Source organism: Neopsephotus bourkii, unplaced genomic scaffold (genome assembly GCF_033783945.1).
Source record: "Neopsephotus bourkii isolate Nb327-2 ecotype Australia unplaced genomic scaffold, CSIRO-AGI_Nbou_v1 NB_941, whole genome shotgun sequence".
NCBI classification, from domain to species: domain Eukaryota; kingdom Metazoa; phylum Chordata; class Aves; order Psittaciformes; family Psittacidae; genus Neopsephotus; species Neopsephotus bourkii.
Genome location: NW_026901435.1, coordinates 1,990,420 through 2,002,899, shown reverse-complemented (window position 1 = coordinate 2,002,899; position 12,480 = coordinate 1,990,420). Strand labels below are relative to the sequence as shown.

General features: G+C 37.8%; 1 protein-coding gene across 4 annotated transcripts in view; it reads left to right on the top strand.

Annotated features, from left to right (window-relative positions):
• Window positions 1-12,480, top strand: part of BCKDHB (branched chain keto acid dehydrogenase E1 subunit beta) — a 117,210-nt gene that overhangs the window by 27,641 nt on the left and 77,089 nt on the right. For all 4 annotated transcript variants that reach the window (XR_009726266.1, XM_061358370.1, XM_061358371.1 and 1 more), the window contains exons 6-7: window positions 1,142-1,250; window positions 10,405-10,502. Coding sequence is in view for 3 of the 4 variants with exons in the window: in XM_061358370.1 (XP_061214354.1) it covers window positions 1,142-1,250; window positions 10,405-10,502 (207 nt within the window). In the remaining variant the exon portion in view is untranslated. The remainder of the gene's footprint in view (window positions 1-1,141; window positions 1,251-10,404; window positions 10,503-12,480) is intronic.

Genomic DNA, 12,480 nt, shown 5'->3' with positions numbered 1-12,480 from the left:
ATATTAATAGACTGCTTCTATCCCTTGTTTACAAAAATCATGTATCAAGTTAATTTGATGTGATAGCAGATTTAAGTTGTATTTTGACTCTTTTCTATTACTTTCCTGTAATTAAATGTTCTTACTCTCAAAAAATATTTTGAAGCCTTGGAAACTCCTGGAGGCAGTAAGTTATTGTGTCTAGTTACATGGGTTTATTTACTTTTTTTTGCTTTAAACATGTGCTACAAGTAATGCTTTTAGTCAGAGGAGGTCACTTGTAACTTCGCAGTTATAAAAAATGCTTGCTAGTAGCCTTATTGCTGTATGTCCCAGCTCTTGAAGATCTCTGAGATGTAAACTAGCTGGACCTTCTGATCTGAGGGAATAGAGTTCTTGGGTTCTATTTTCAGTTAAACTGTGATAAAATTTGGTAATTTTCTGTTCATAAGCAACATTCTGTTAGATCATCCAAAATTAACTCTTCTGTTGGCAAATAAATTATACTTGTCCTTCCAAGTATTCAGATTACATATGGAGGCCTTGCTTAGTTTTCTCTTTGTTTGATAATAGTTTAAGGCATTTTTTGGTATTTGTTTATTTCCGGAAATGAACATATTTCAGGCTTCCACCATAAGCAAAGGAAGTCAACTTTAAATAGCTGTTTATTTTTTAGTCTTTAAAATTTACCGGACTAAGTCTGGATATCTTCTAGGTCTGCTTTGATGAGTCTTTACCCAAGCAACTGAGGATAACTCAGCTGTTCTTTTTTGTTTTTTTTTTATGTCATGCATCTACCTTTATTTTACTAAACTAGCAATAATATGTATATGTATTTTAATCTGACCTACTTTCTTCTGTTCCTTCTACCTCAAAATGTGGTTGTTAAGATCCTAGTTCTACCTTACTGGAGGGGAGTCCGTTAGTATTTAAATCATGGTGTAGAGGGAACTATTCAAGGCTGATGAATGAATAAAATAAAATTCAAAATTCTGAGTGTACATCAGTAACATAGCACTGATGTTACTTCACTTTGCAAGAATAGCTCAATCTATACATAGGTTTGCATACAGCAAATAATTTTTTTTTTTTTTATTTTTACTTAAACGAGCTTGTAGCAGAATTTCAATTTAAAGAAACTATTTTAAAAATATTTTTACAGATTGTTATTCCAAGGAGTCCTCTTCAGGCCAAAGGACTGCTCCTGTCATGCATAGAGGACAAAAATCCATGCATATTCTTTGAACCTAAAATACTTTACAGAGCTGCAGGTAAAGGTTTATATATGTATTTTCCAATAAGCAACACTTTTTCTTATTTTTTGTGTTTTTCTAGCAGCTATATGTTGATAGTCACAGTTAAACTAATACTGTAGCAGAAGTCTTGTCTTGTTTATAGCTATGTTCGGGTGTTGGTTTTTTTAGAGGAATTATGAAAACTGATGAAGATATCTGAATTTGGCTGCAAGGATAAATTAACACTAACTGTGATTCGTACTCAGTTAACTTTGGAAGTAGAACACTCTGGCCGGTCTTGAGTTAAAAATAAAAAGAATACCCCCCCCCCCAATAGAACTAAAAGGCATTATTCCTTATGAAACTAATATAAATTTGACAGAAGTTAAACTGCCTTATTTTTTTTAACTTTAGATACTAAAATAAGTTTCTAGATCGGTTTTTAGTTTTCCAAAGGAATTGAGCATCTACATCACCGTTTTTGAAAAGTTAAATTTCTTTTAAATGCTTTCTAAAAATCTTCAAAATCTGCTCTGTTAGATTTTAATCTTATATGGAAGGAAGTGTGATTGCCATTATTTTTTTCATTTGTTTTAGTCATAGTGAACTTTATGGTTCAGAGAAGCTTTAACAGCTATGATTATGTGTTACATATAAGAATAGAGTAATTTATGATAATGCTTAAGTTGGTTGTAACAATCGGCTTGTTACTTCTTTGGACTAGAGAAATTTGACTGAGAACAGATAATGAATGAAAACAAATTTTGCATGTGGAGATAGGCAGAGTGATCTAAGCCATCACTTACCTTCAGTGCTTCTGTGCCTATACCTCTATATGCCAACTATGCTTGAATCTCTCAATTCAGTTTATAAATTGACTAAGCTGAGGGAAGGACGAAATGCTTGTATCTTACTTTGAACCTTTTAACATTGCTTTTCCATCAGTGCATCCATTTTTCTTAGTAAATTTATCATCTTCCTAGAGAAGAGATCTGAAGAATAACAAGGGAAAGAGAAAGCAGACCTCAAAGCTACATAGAAATAGCAGAATAACTTGGGAGCAAATTGGATATGTACTGGAGAAATTGCTAATTTACTTTTATATTTTCAAACAGGATCCAGAATACGTGTTAGCAATGTATTTTTAAAAGTGGATCTATTTTTGGTGTGGGGTTGTGTGATGTACCCAAAGAGTACTGCATCCCTTAATTTTTCAGTGTGTTTTGAGAGCTTACTGAAATTTAGCAATAAAGATGTCTGATCTTTCATTTAGATGAGGTAGTTGAGAAAATGAACTTGGGTCTTTGAGTCATGATAAAGAAAGAAAAAAAAAGTTCAAAATTCTTGTCTTTAAAACAACCGTTTCCCTTCTCCTTCTCCTGTTTTCCTTTGTTTTTATTTCCCCTTTCCGCCACCCCCCCCCACCCCCCCCCTCCCCCCCCCCCAGGATTTGCAAGTCACAAAACCAGACTGTGGAGTTAATAGAATGCTTGCTTTCATAGTGGAATGAATGGCTGCGCATCAGTATCACACAGCTTTTGGGAATATAGGGAGGTTTTTGTGTCTGAAGTTGTAAAGCAACTGCTGGAACATCTAGTGAACATAAATAAGTCTTGTGATTGAAATCTGGAGTGAAGACGTGCTGAAATAATGGCTAATGTGGTTTATGTGCTGGTCAATGACCAACCGCAGTGTTGATGTGAGATGATGTTGGTAGTTTCTGAAGGACTGTAATTTCCTCCTATGTTCCAATGGCCTGGTCATCAGAGACATTATCTACGTTTTTGTCTTAAAATTTCTAAGAACATCAATTTAGTGATGTAGGCTGAAATTTATCCTACGTTTGTGGCAACATGTGATGAGGGTTATCATGACAGGTGGCTTCTTTTTTGGATATTAATACTATGACATAAACCTCTACCCGAGATTTGGGACCTCATTGGTCCAGGGGAAAAAAATAAAAATCATTATTTCCATGACGATGGCTAAGGCACTGAATAATGGAATTATATTGACCCTACCATAAACTTTATTCTAGCTTCAAGGGGACAGAGAACTTTATGACTAATGTTACAGTAGGTGTGTAGGAACTTCACTGAAAAATTAAGGTGTCAAAGATAATAATGGGAAGTAGTTTTTTCTGTCTGTAAAATTAATGTAGGCATTTGAGCTTCATCATTCTCCTCTAATGGAATTTTCTTTCTCCCTATGAGGCCTCTAAATAGCTATTGATGATATTTTGTTCACAGCTGTTAGTATCTTTGAAAGTTTAGCTGAAAATAGGCTATAGCTGGGATAGTCTTAAAAACACAGGATAACTGTCCTTGTTCATGTGGGTTGAAGCTACTAATGCTCTGTTTAAAACAAATAAAACAAACAAAAAAAATAATCAAAACTGACATCGCTTCCCACCACACCCCAACCAACCAAAAAGTGATACCTTCGATTTCTCCCGCAAAGTATTGCTGTTATTGTTGAAATTAGATGCTGGATGCTAGTGATGGAGGATAATATGCATCTAGCTTAGGATGTATAACCTGAAGTTACTTTTTGAGACTGATAAGCAGGGTGCCAGGTCAGGAGCTATGTAGGCTCACCATGTGCTCTCATTTTTTTTTGTGGTAGATTTTTTGGGGGGGGGGGGGTGGGGTGTTTTTTTTTTTTGTTTTTTTCCTAAGATTTAAGTATGCTTGTACAGAAAAAGAATGTTCAGAAGTGTTTTGAAACATAAGTCTGGTCTCCAAGGTAAATCAGATCTGTAGCACAAAATATTTCAGTGTGACTATCACATGGATGTTCTGATAGCTTGCTGTTTTTCTTGAATAATGAATTTAGCTGGATGTCTTCCAAAATGCGTACTGATTTGCTTATTCAGACATGTTGTATGCTTATTCAGACATGATGTAAAACTAACCATGTTATTAAATGAACATTCATTTCCATATGAATATTTGTTATCCAAATGTACCTTTGCCAACAGAAGATTACAAGAATAAAATTAGGCCTTATACCTTCACCCTAGTCATCCCTGGAAGAAAAGTGGATACCTAAGTAGCATTGCCTCAAATTCGCTGCATTGACACTGTGATGAATAGAAGAGAAAAGGCAGCTTCTGAAGTGAAAAAAAACTTTCCAAGAACATTTTGAAGACATTTTCCAGTTCATTCAAAAGTGGCTCATACCTTAGATATGAGAGCTGTGGTAACAGTAAAAGGAGGGAGTGGACTTAAAGCTAAAATCTGAAACACTGCCTAGGTGTATGTTAATAGTAAGTTTTAGAAGTTACAGAAAACATTTATTTTGTTTAAATTAAATGCAGTTGATAAGTTTCATATTCTGCGTTAGCTCTGATGTGCAGCTGGTTTGAAATTGTCCCTGTATACAGATCTATGTGTTTACATATAGGTATATATATGTATGCAAGATATATGACAAAGCAATAATTAGATTGGAAAGAAAGTATATTTTGCATGTGTACTTGTAGCTAGTAGTTGCAGATTTCTTCTACCTATGCTCTGAAGCAGCACAGTGCTGCATCTGTGGCTAAGACACCCAGTGGCAGGACTGCCTATTTTTCTTGCGCAGTCACCCCCTTTACTAGCAGTTTGTTTAGCAGAGGATTTGCTGTTCCTCAATGTGCCTGGGCTCTTCTAACTCTGGTTATTTGCTCAGTTTTGGCAGTGCCACTGCTAGCTTTGTTGTACGTATGTGGGTGGGAATGACAGCGTTTTCTCTCCTGGACAGCTCTTGAGTGGAAGATCTTAGCCAGTCTAGCAGTACTGCATGGCTCCCACAGGAGACAAAACAACCTTTCACTTACTCATTCCAGTCATTGGTGGTAGCTGTTGTGTGGGATACATGCAGTTACTGCCCCTGTAGCTGGTGGCCAAGACCTCCACTTGCTCCTTTAGCTCACACCACAGGCCCAGGGTATCTGCAGTCTGCTTTGACTCCTGTTGCTGCTGGCCCAGTGTCTTGTCTTCTCATGCTGGTCTCACCAGCAGCTGGCATTTAGTCCTTGCAGCACACACCCCTGCACAGGATGGGATTTCAAAAGAAGCTAGCACTGACCACCATGACAAGGCACAGGTCTCAGCCAGACGTGCTGACTGGCCCCATTTTATGTGCAACTGGCTCCTTCTACAACCCTTTATTTCCCACCTTGCTCCTCCCCAGCCCCCTTCACATGCCTTCATCTGCTGGTGTAGTTCCACACAATCCCTTCCAACACCCTGAGCCCTCAGGTTTGTGTGCTTATCAGTTGCAAAGTCCTGATTTGCTCATAGTTACCTGATAGCTCTTCACTCACTGTTCCCAACCAGTTTGTTTCTTGCTTTTGTCTCTTTATCTTCAGGTTGATATTTTGTTTATAGCTTTTCCTTTTTCTTTATTATCACATTTGACAAGGACTTCTATCAGATAATCTTACTGAAAGAAACACTCCCACATTCCCCATATCCTTATTAATAAGTGAGACCGAGCAGGTTTGGTTCTTCTTACTGCCTCCCTCATTGTTTGTTGGCTCAGTTTGTGTCCCTGTGTAGTCTCCCTTATGTCTTCTTCCTCCTGCCATTATCCTCTTTTGCCCTCAAAAAATCCTTGTCCAGACATGCTTAAAGGAGCAGATGTTCTCTCCTTCCACGTAACCTTACAGTCATCATCAGAAGTTTTGTGTGTGTTGATTTGCCTTGTATAGAATTAGAAAGGAGAAAAGAAATACAAGCCTTTTCTGGGTAAAAATCCAGAGGTAAATATACAAGTACTCATATACAGAGAGAATTCTGTTGCTTGTTAAATTATGAGATTATAATGATATTGAAAGTGCTGTGGGGACATCCCCCTAAATGTCAGGGATGCTAAGAAAATAGCTGAATTAAAAAGAAAAAGGAGGCTTTGATTTATAAAAAGTAGATAACAGGCTGTGCAGTGTCAAGAACACATAATGATTATAAATCAAAGGAGAAGATGAGTCACCTTGACATTATCAGGTTCAGACATCTTGTGGAGAGCCTACTCTGATGTTTTTTGACCTTTTCAGTTTCATTTAATTGTACTATATATGACATTGGTGGTGTAGAAATAAATACGACTTGCATCAGTGGTTGTTATAGAGACAAGACAGGTAAGATGAGAAAACGTGTTTTCTCTCTGCTGTTCAGGCTGCTCTTTTAGAAAAAGCAACAGATGGTGCAGCCTCTTAACTTGTGATGGTCTTTTTTTTCTCTGATAATCACAGGTTTTCGTTAATTGCTTTGTTTGAAATCTGAATTGGAAGTATTTTATTTAAAATATTTTGTTTATATCTTCACTAATAAATTAATAGGCTGCTTTCTATATTAACATTGTTCTGGTTTGGTTAATTACAATGGAAGAATATGCATAGAATAATTTAATATGGTACTTTTCATCCTTATTATTGGAGTTTCGTAAAGCATTTGAATAAAATTCTCCCAAATCTGGATTAAATCAGTGTATTTTTTTTTGAATTTTGCAATTAAGATTATCAGGAATCCTAGGTTAGCTTATCCAATGGCCATCTTGTTGCAGAATATTTTAGCTATAGTAAGAAATCAGTTAAGTTATGTAATTTTATGTTATGTTTATTTCCATGTGTGGATAATACCATGACACAGGAAGGAGCTCTTTTTGTATTCATGTACACCTTCCAGTTTTTCCTCTGGAGCATCCCATTGGCGCTTCAAAACCTTTCTAGTCATGACAGTTGCCCGTGCTCCCACTCAAAGGTCGTGTGGCATCTTTATAAAAGGTTCTTTTTCTCTAGGTTTCAGGTAGATGACCATGAAAAAGACAATTATGCAAGGCCAGTTAGTACAGTTGTGCGTTTCATTACTTTCAGAATCACTACTTTCTTTTGTCTGAGGTTTTTTTGATGTGCAAAAAACCTTAGAAGCCTGGCTTCCTTTACTGCCAACCAGTAATGTGCAGTGAGCTAGGGCTGGATGTACCTTTCCACTCTTTCTTTCTCTGACCTATATTCCTTTAGCCGCTTGTTATTCAGATAAATTATTACAGGAAAACACTGATATTTTCATATATTAAAAATGCTAGCTTGCAAAGAGATCTGATTTTGTGCTATGCTTAAAAGCACCTTGAGTTTAATTTTTTTTTTCTTTTCTTGACATGTGTTGACTTATGCTGGAAAAAAAAAAAAAGAAAGGTTCCTGCTTTGCTTTTAGGAAGGATGATTTAGTTCATACGTACATCTCTTCTGTGTCTGTGCAGGTGAAGTGAGATATCTCTAACAGGCAAACTTTTTTACTGTGAGGGTGGTCAAACACAGGAACAGGTTGCCCAGGGTGGTTGTGGAGTCTCCAGCTGTGGAAGTACTCAAAACCCAGCTGGACGTGGGCCTGAGTGGCCATCTCTAGGTGACCTAAGGAGGGGCTTGGACTAGGTGATCGCCAGAGGTTGCTTTTTACCTCAGCTGTTCTATGAAGTTTGTAGCACTTATGCATCATTGCTGGCAAAAAACAAGCCAACCAACCAAAACTAAACATCTGTAATTACAATTAAAATAAATAAATAAAAAGATAAATATAATTACTTATTAGAAAGTTATGTTTATAATTTGTAAGCCAGGAGAAAAACTAGGTCATTCTACTTGTATTGGAACATTCATACCAGTGAAGGAAAAATACAAAACACTTAATTTCTCCTGATGGTATCATTCAGTAGGATTCTTTACCATAACTTCAAGAAGCAGTTTTGTTCAACAGGAAATCAATAGCTATTTTATGAACTATGAAATACGTTAACAAAAAAACACTAAAACAAAACCAGACCCTGCCTTCTTTATAAATTAGTTTTTTGTGTTTAGGGAGTTGAGTAAGATTCCCATACACTTATCATTACAACTTACTTTAAAAACTATTATTTGACTTTCTGGTGCAGAGACAAATTCACCATTAGATCAAAACAGTGTTTATTTTAAAATATTATATATGGATGCCTTTTATCACCATTTTAATCATTAAATCTGTCAATGTATACTGTGTAGGATCATTGCTTCAAAACAAGCACAACTGACCTAATGTGTTTCCACCTGAAAACAGGTAAATGGGTCTTGAGTGGAACCACCTTAATGTCTTTTTAAACACTCTCTCTTGTTGCGATGTATTTTTGGTGAATAGATAACTTTTTTTTTTCCAAAGCAAAAGTATTCAGACAAATTAAAACTGTAATCACAAGTTTTTGATGCCACTTTCTGTGTAGGTATTGAAAACTTTTTCCCTCTGTTGAGACATCAAACTGTGGAGCATCATTCTTTGCAGATATCAGGAGGGTGCTGGCACAACTTTTTCTTCTCATCTGATTATTGAAGTACACTTTCAAGGCTCTTTTGATGCCTATTAGAATTCACTGCAGTGATAACTTGAGATTTTTTGATCAATTGTCCATCTCCAAAACTGATGCTTATATTTTGGCTTGGGGCACACCAGGACTTACTATAATTTTTGCGTGTGTATATATATATCTTATTGCTGTGATAGCTAACATAAATTAAACACTAGAGAGAATGTGTTTTTAACAGTATAATTAAAAATCATGATTATAATGAAAAATCAGGGCAGTCAGGTGAAATTCCCAATGACTGGAAAAAGGGAAATATAACCCCCATTTTTAAGAAGGGGAAAATGGATGACCCAGGGAATTACAGACCAGTCAGTCTCACCTCTGTGCCTGGCAAAATCTTGGAGCAGATTCTCCTGGAAGGCATGCTAAGGCACATGAAAAACAACAAGGTGCTTGGTGACAGCCAGCATGGCTTCACTAAGGGGAAATCCTGCCTGACCAATCTGGTGGCCTTCTATGATGGGGCTACAGAACTGATGGACAGGGGTAGAGCAGTTGATGTCATCTACCTGGATTTCTGCAAAGTGTTTGACATTGTCCCGCATGACATCCTTGTCTCTAAATCGGAGAGACATCAATTTGACAGGTGGACCACTCGGTGAATAAAGAACTGACTGGATGGCTGCACACAAAGAGTTGTGGTCAATGGCTCAATGTCCAGCTGGAGACCAGTAACGAGCAGTGTCCCTCAGGGATTGGTGTTGGGACCGGTCTTGTTCAACATCTTTGTCGGTGACATGGACAGTGGGATTGAGTGCGCCCTCAGCAAGTTTGCTGATGACACCAAGCTGTGTGGTTTGATAATGCTGGAGAGAAGGGATGCCACCCAGAGGCACCTTGACATGCTTGTGAGGTGGGCTGATGCCAACCTCATGAAGTTTAACCATGCCAAGTACAAGGTCCTACACCTGGGTTGGAGCAATCCCAGACACAGCTACAGGCTGGGCAGAGAAGAGATTCAGAGCAGCCCTGCGGAGAAGGACTTGGGGGTGCTGGTCAATGAGAAAATGAGCATGAGCCAGCTTCAGTGTTTGCTCGCAGCCCAGATAGCGAATCGTATCCTGGGCTGCATCCAAAGTAGTGTGACCAGCAGGTTGAAGGACGTGATACTGCCCCTCTACTCTGCTCTTGTGAGACCTCACCTGGAGTATTGTGTGCAGTTCTGGTGTCCTCAACATAAAAAGGACATGGAACTGTTGGAACAAGTCCAGAGGAGGGACACGAGGATGATCAGGGGACTGGAGCACCTCCTGTGTGAAGACAGGCTGAGAAAGTTGGGGCTGTTCAGCCTGGAGAAGAGAAGGCTGCGTGGAGACCTCATAGCAGCCTTCCAGTATCTGAAGGGGGCCTATAGGGGTGCTGGGGATGGACTCTTCATTAGGGACTGTAGTGACAGGACAAGGTGTAATGGGTTAAAACTTAAACAGGGGAAGTTTAGATTGGATACAAGGAGAATTTCTTTCCTGTGAGGATGGTGAGGCACTGGAGTGGGTTGCCCAGGGAAGCTGTGAATGCTCTATCCCTGGCAGTGTTCAAGGCCGGGTTGGATGGAGCCTTGGTTTAGTGTGAGGTGTCCCTGCCCATGACAGGTGGGTTGGAACTAAATAATCTTAAGGTCCTTTCCAACCCTAACTCTTCTATGATTCTGAATACTTTGAATTACAGCAAAACCTTTGATGTAAAGGCTTATACCCAATGCGATATTTTTTAGATGGCATTAACATTAAATAAATTTTTTATTGTATATTTTTAGGGGATAATATGGAGTAGTAAAGGAATCTAATGCTTATTTCTCCCCTTGTTTTATTTTACTCAGTGGAACAAGTTCCTGTGGATCCCTACTACATTCCCCTGTCTCAAGCTGAGGTACTGCAGACAGGCAGTGATGTGACACTGGTTGCTTGGGGCACTCAGGTCAGTAAGGATCTTACAAGCTATTTGTCATCCAGCAAAGCCTATGCTAATTGTTAGGTGATGTTTGAATAATGTTGTATTTGGTCTCAGGTGCCAGATAATAAACTGCGTTCATCTTCCATCACTCTATGCTTGAATAAATGATTACCAGTGCTTATATTTATATGAAACCTGCTTTTTCTGATGTAAGATTTTATTTGGTTGTGGTTGAAGCTGACTCTGGAAATGCGGAAGAGGTACCTGTGCATGAGGTTAATGATTTATCCTTGATTCTGAAAGTGGTATGTTTAAAATGGGGCAGAGATATGACTCTGAGGAAGGCAATGGGAGAGTTCAAAGTAGTATGCTGAAAGAAAGTACAGATTTTTACTGTATGATTTAAAACAGCGCAGTCTGGGACTCCCTTTATATAAAGAGTTAAAATCCACTGAATATTTAATACAAATAGGGACTGATATAGTTTTGATTCAAATAGTTCAAATAGTTATATTTGAAAGCTGTTTAAGGACTGGAAAACCCTTGTTCCCCCCAACCCCCAAATTAAAATGTGCAAATATTGATAAATCTAGTAAGAAAATAAATGCTCTTTTTCAAGAATTGCAGAGAAAAAATTTGAGTCTAGTTTGCAATTAGCAATTTTTTATTGCCTTTAACCAATAATGAAGAAATTTTGTTTTCTTGGCCTATTTATATCTGAGAAGCTTTTAGAAGAGGGAGTATTATAACTTTTCATCATCACAAGGGTATTGACTTGATCGCTGGGTTGTGCCTTTTGTTTGTTGTTTTTTGTTAATTTTTTAAAAAATCTATATTCTTCAGTGCTTTTCTGTGATATTTTCCTTGTTCTCAGACTTCTTGATCTCTTTGTAATCTTCTATATCTGTTGTTGTTGCTGCTAGTCTTTGGCATTAAATTATGGAGTACTTCTTTACTTGTGCTTATTTCTCCAGCAGAAAGCAGTTTCTATAGTTCTCTGTGTTCCCTTTTGGAAGTGCAAATTTCTCGACATATGGGTGAATTCGTAACATTCAAAGTATTCCCAAAAATTTAATTGATAAAGTAATGGCTTTAAAGCTGGCTATGGAGATTTAAAAATTGAGTTTACCTAGTAGGCAGTAGTGCAGAGAGAACCTGGAGTGACATGCTTCAAAAGGATGGTGTGCTTTGGAGCTTGGAAAATATAGGCCAAGTGTTCAAAGAGGCGGTTCTTTTGATGTGAGTAGTAATAGGACAGATGTGCAGCCCTAATCCAACTTTGGGAGCTGACCAAACTGTGGGTGTGGCGGTATAATACAATACAGGGACAGATGCTTAGTGCATACACAGTAAACCAGCATATTCTGCATGTGTTGGGCTTCTGCAGATCAAATATATTCAGTGAGTTTGTGCTGAGTGTGTTTGCAGGCTGTGTACATAAACTTGGAACTTGATTGCTAAATGTGCAGCCAATCCAGAGTTTATTGTCAATGGGGTTAGTGATTGCAGGTACTCACTGGCTACTTCTTGTGTGATTTCAGACCTTAGGTAGTTGCTTGGCAGCTGTTGCTCTATTGGAATGGCCTGATGCTTGCTTTTCTGCGTGGTACTAATGAGGGGAGGGGCAGTAAAGGCTTTTAGTTCTTCTCTAGTTGTTCTCAGTCTTTTATTGTCATTAACTAAACCTTGTCCCCTGTGAAGTAGGCAAATATTCTCACTTACACTTCAGAGAAAAAGCAAAAATATGTGTCATGTTAAAAATTCTCAAATCCTTTTATTACAGCCGCAGAAGTATTAGGAGTTTAAACAAAACCCCTACTGCAAGTGATATGTCATTTTATTATTGCAATGCTTGAATTGATTTACCTTTAAAATAGCCCTTTAATGTTCAGTTAATCATATTTGTGTTTTGTGGATGCATATTTAGATACTTAATCATAGAATGTTTTGGGCTGTAAGGAACCTTAAAGATCATCTGGTTCCATCCCCCTGCCACAGGCAG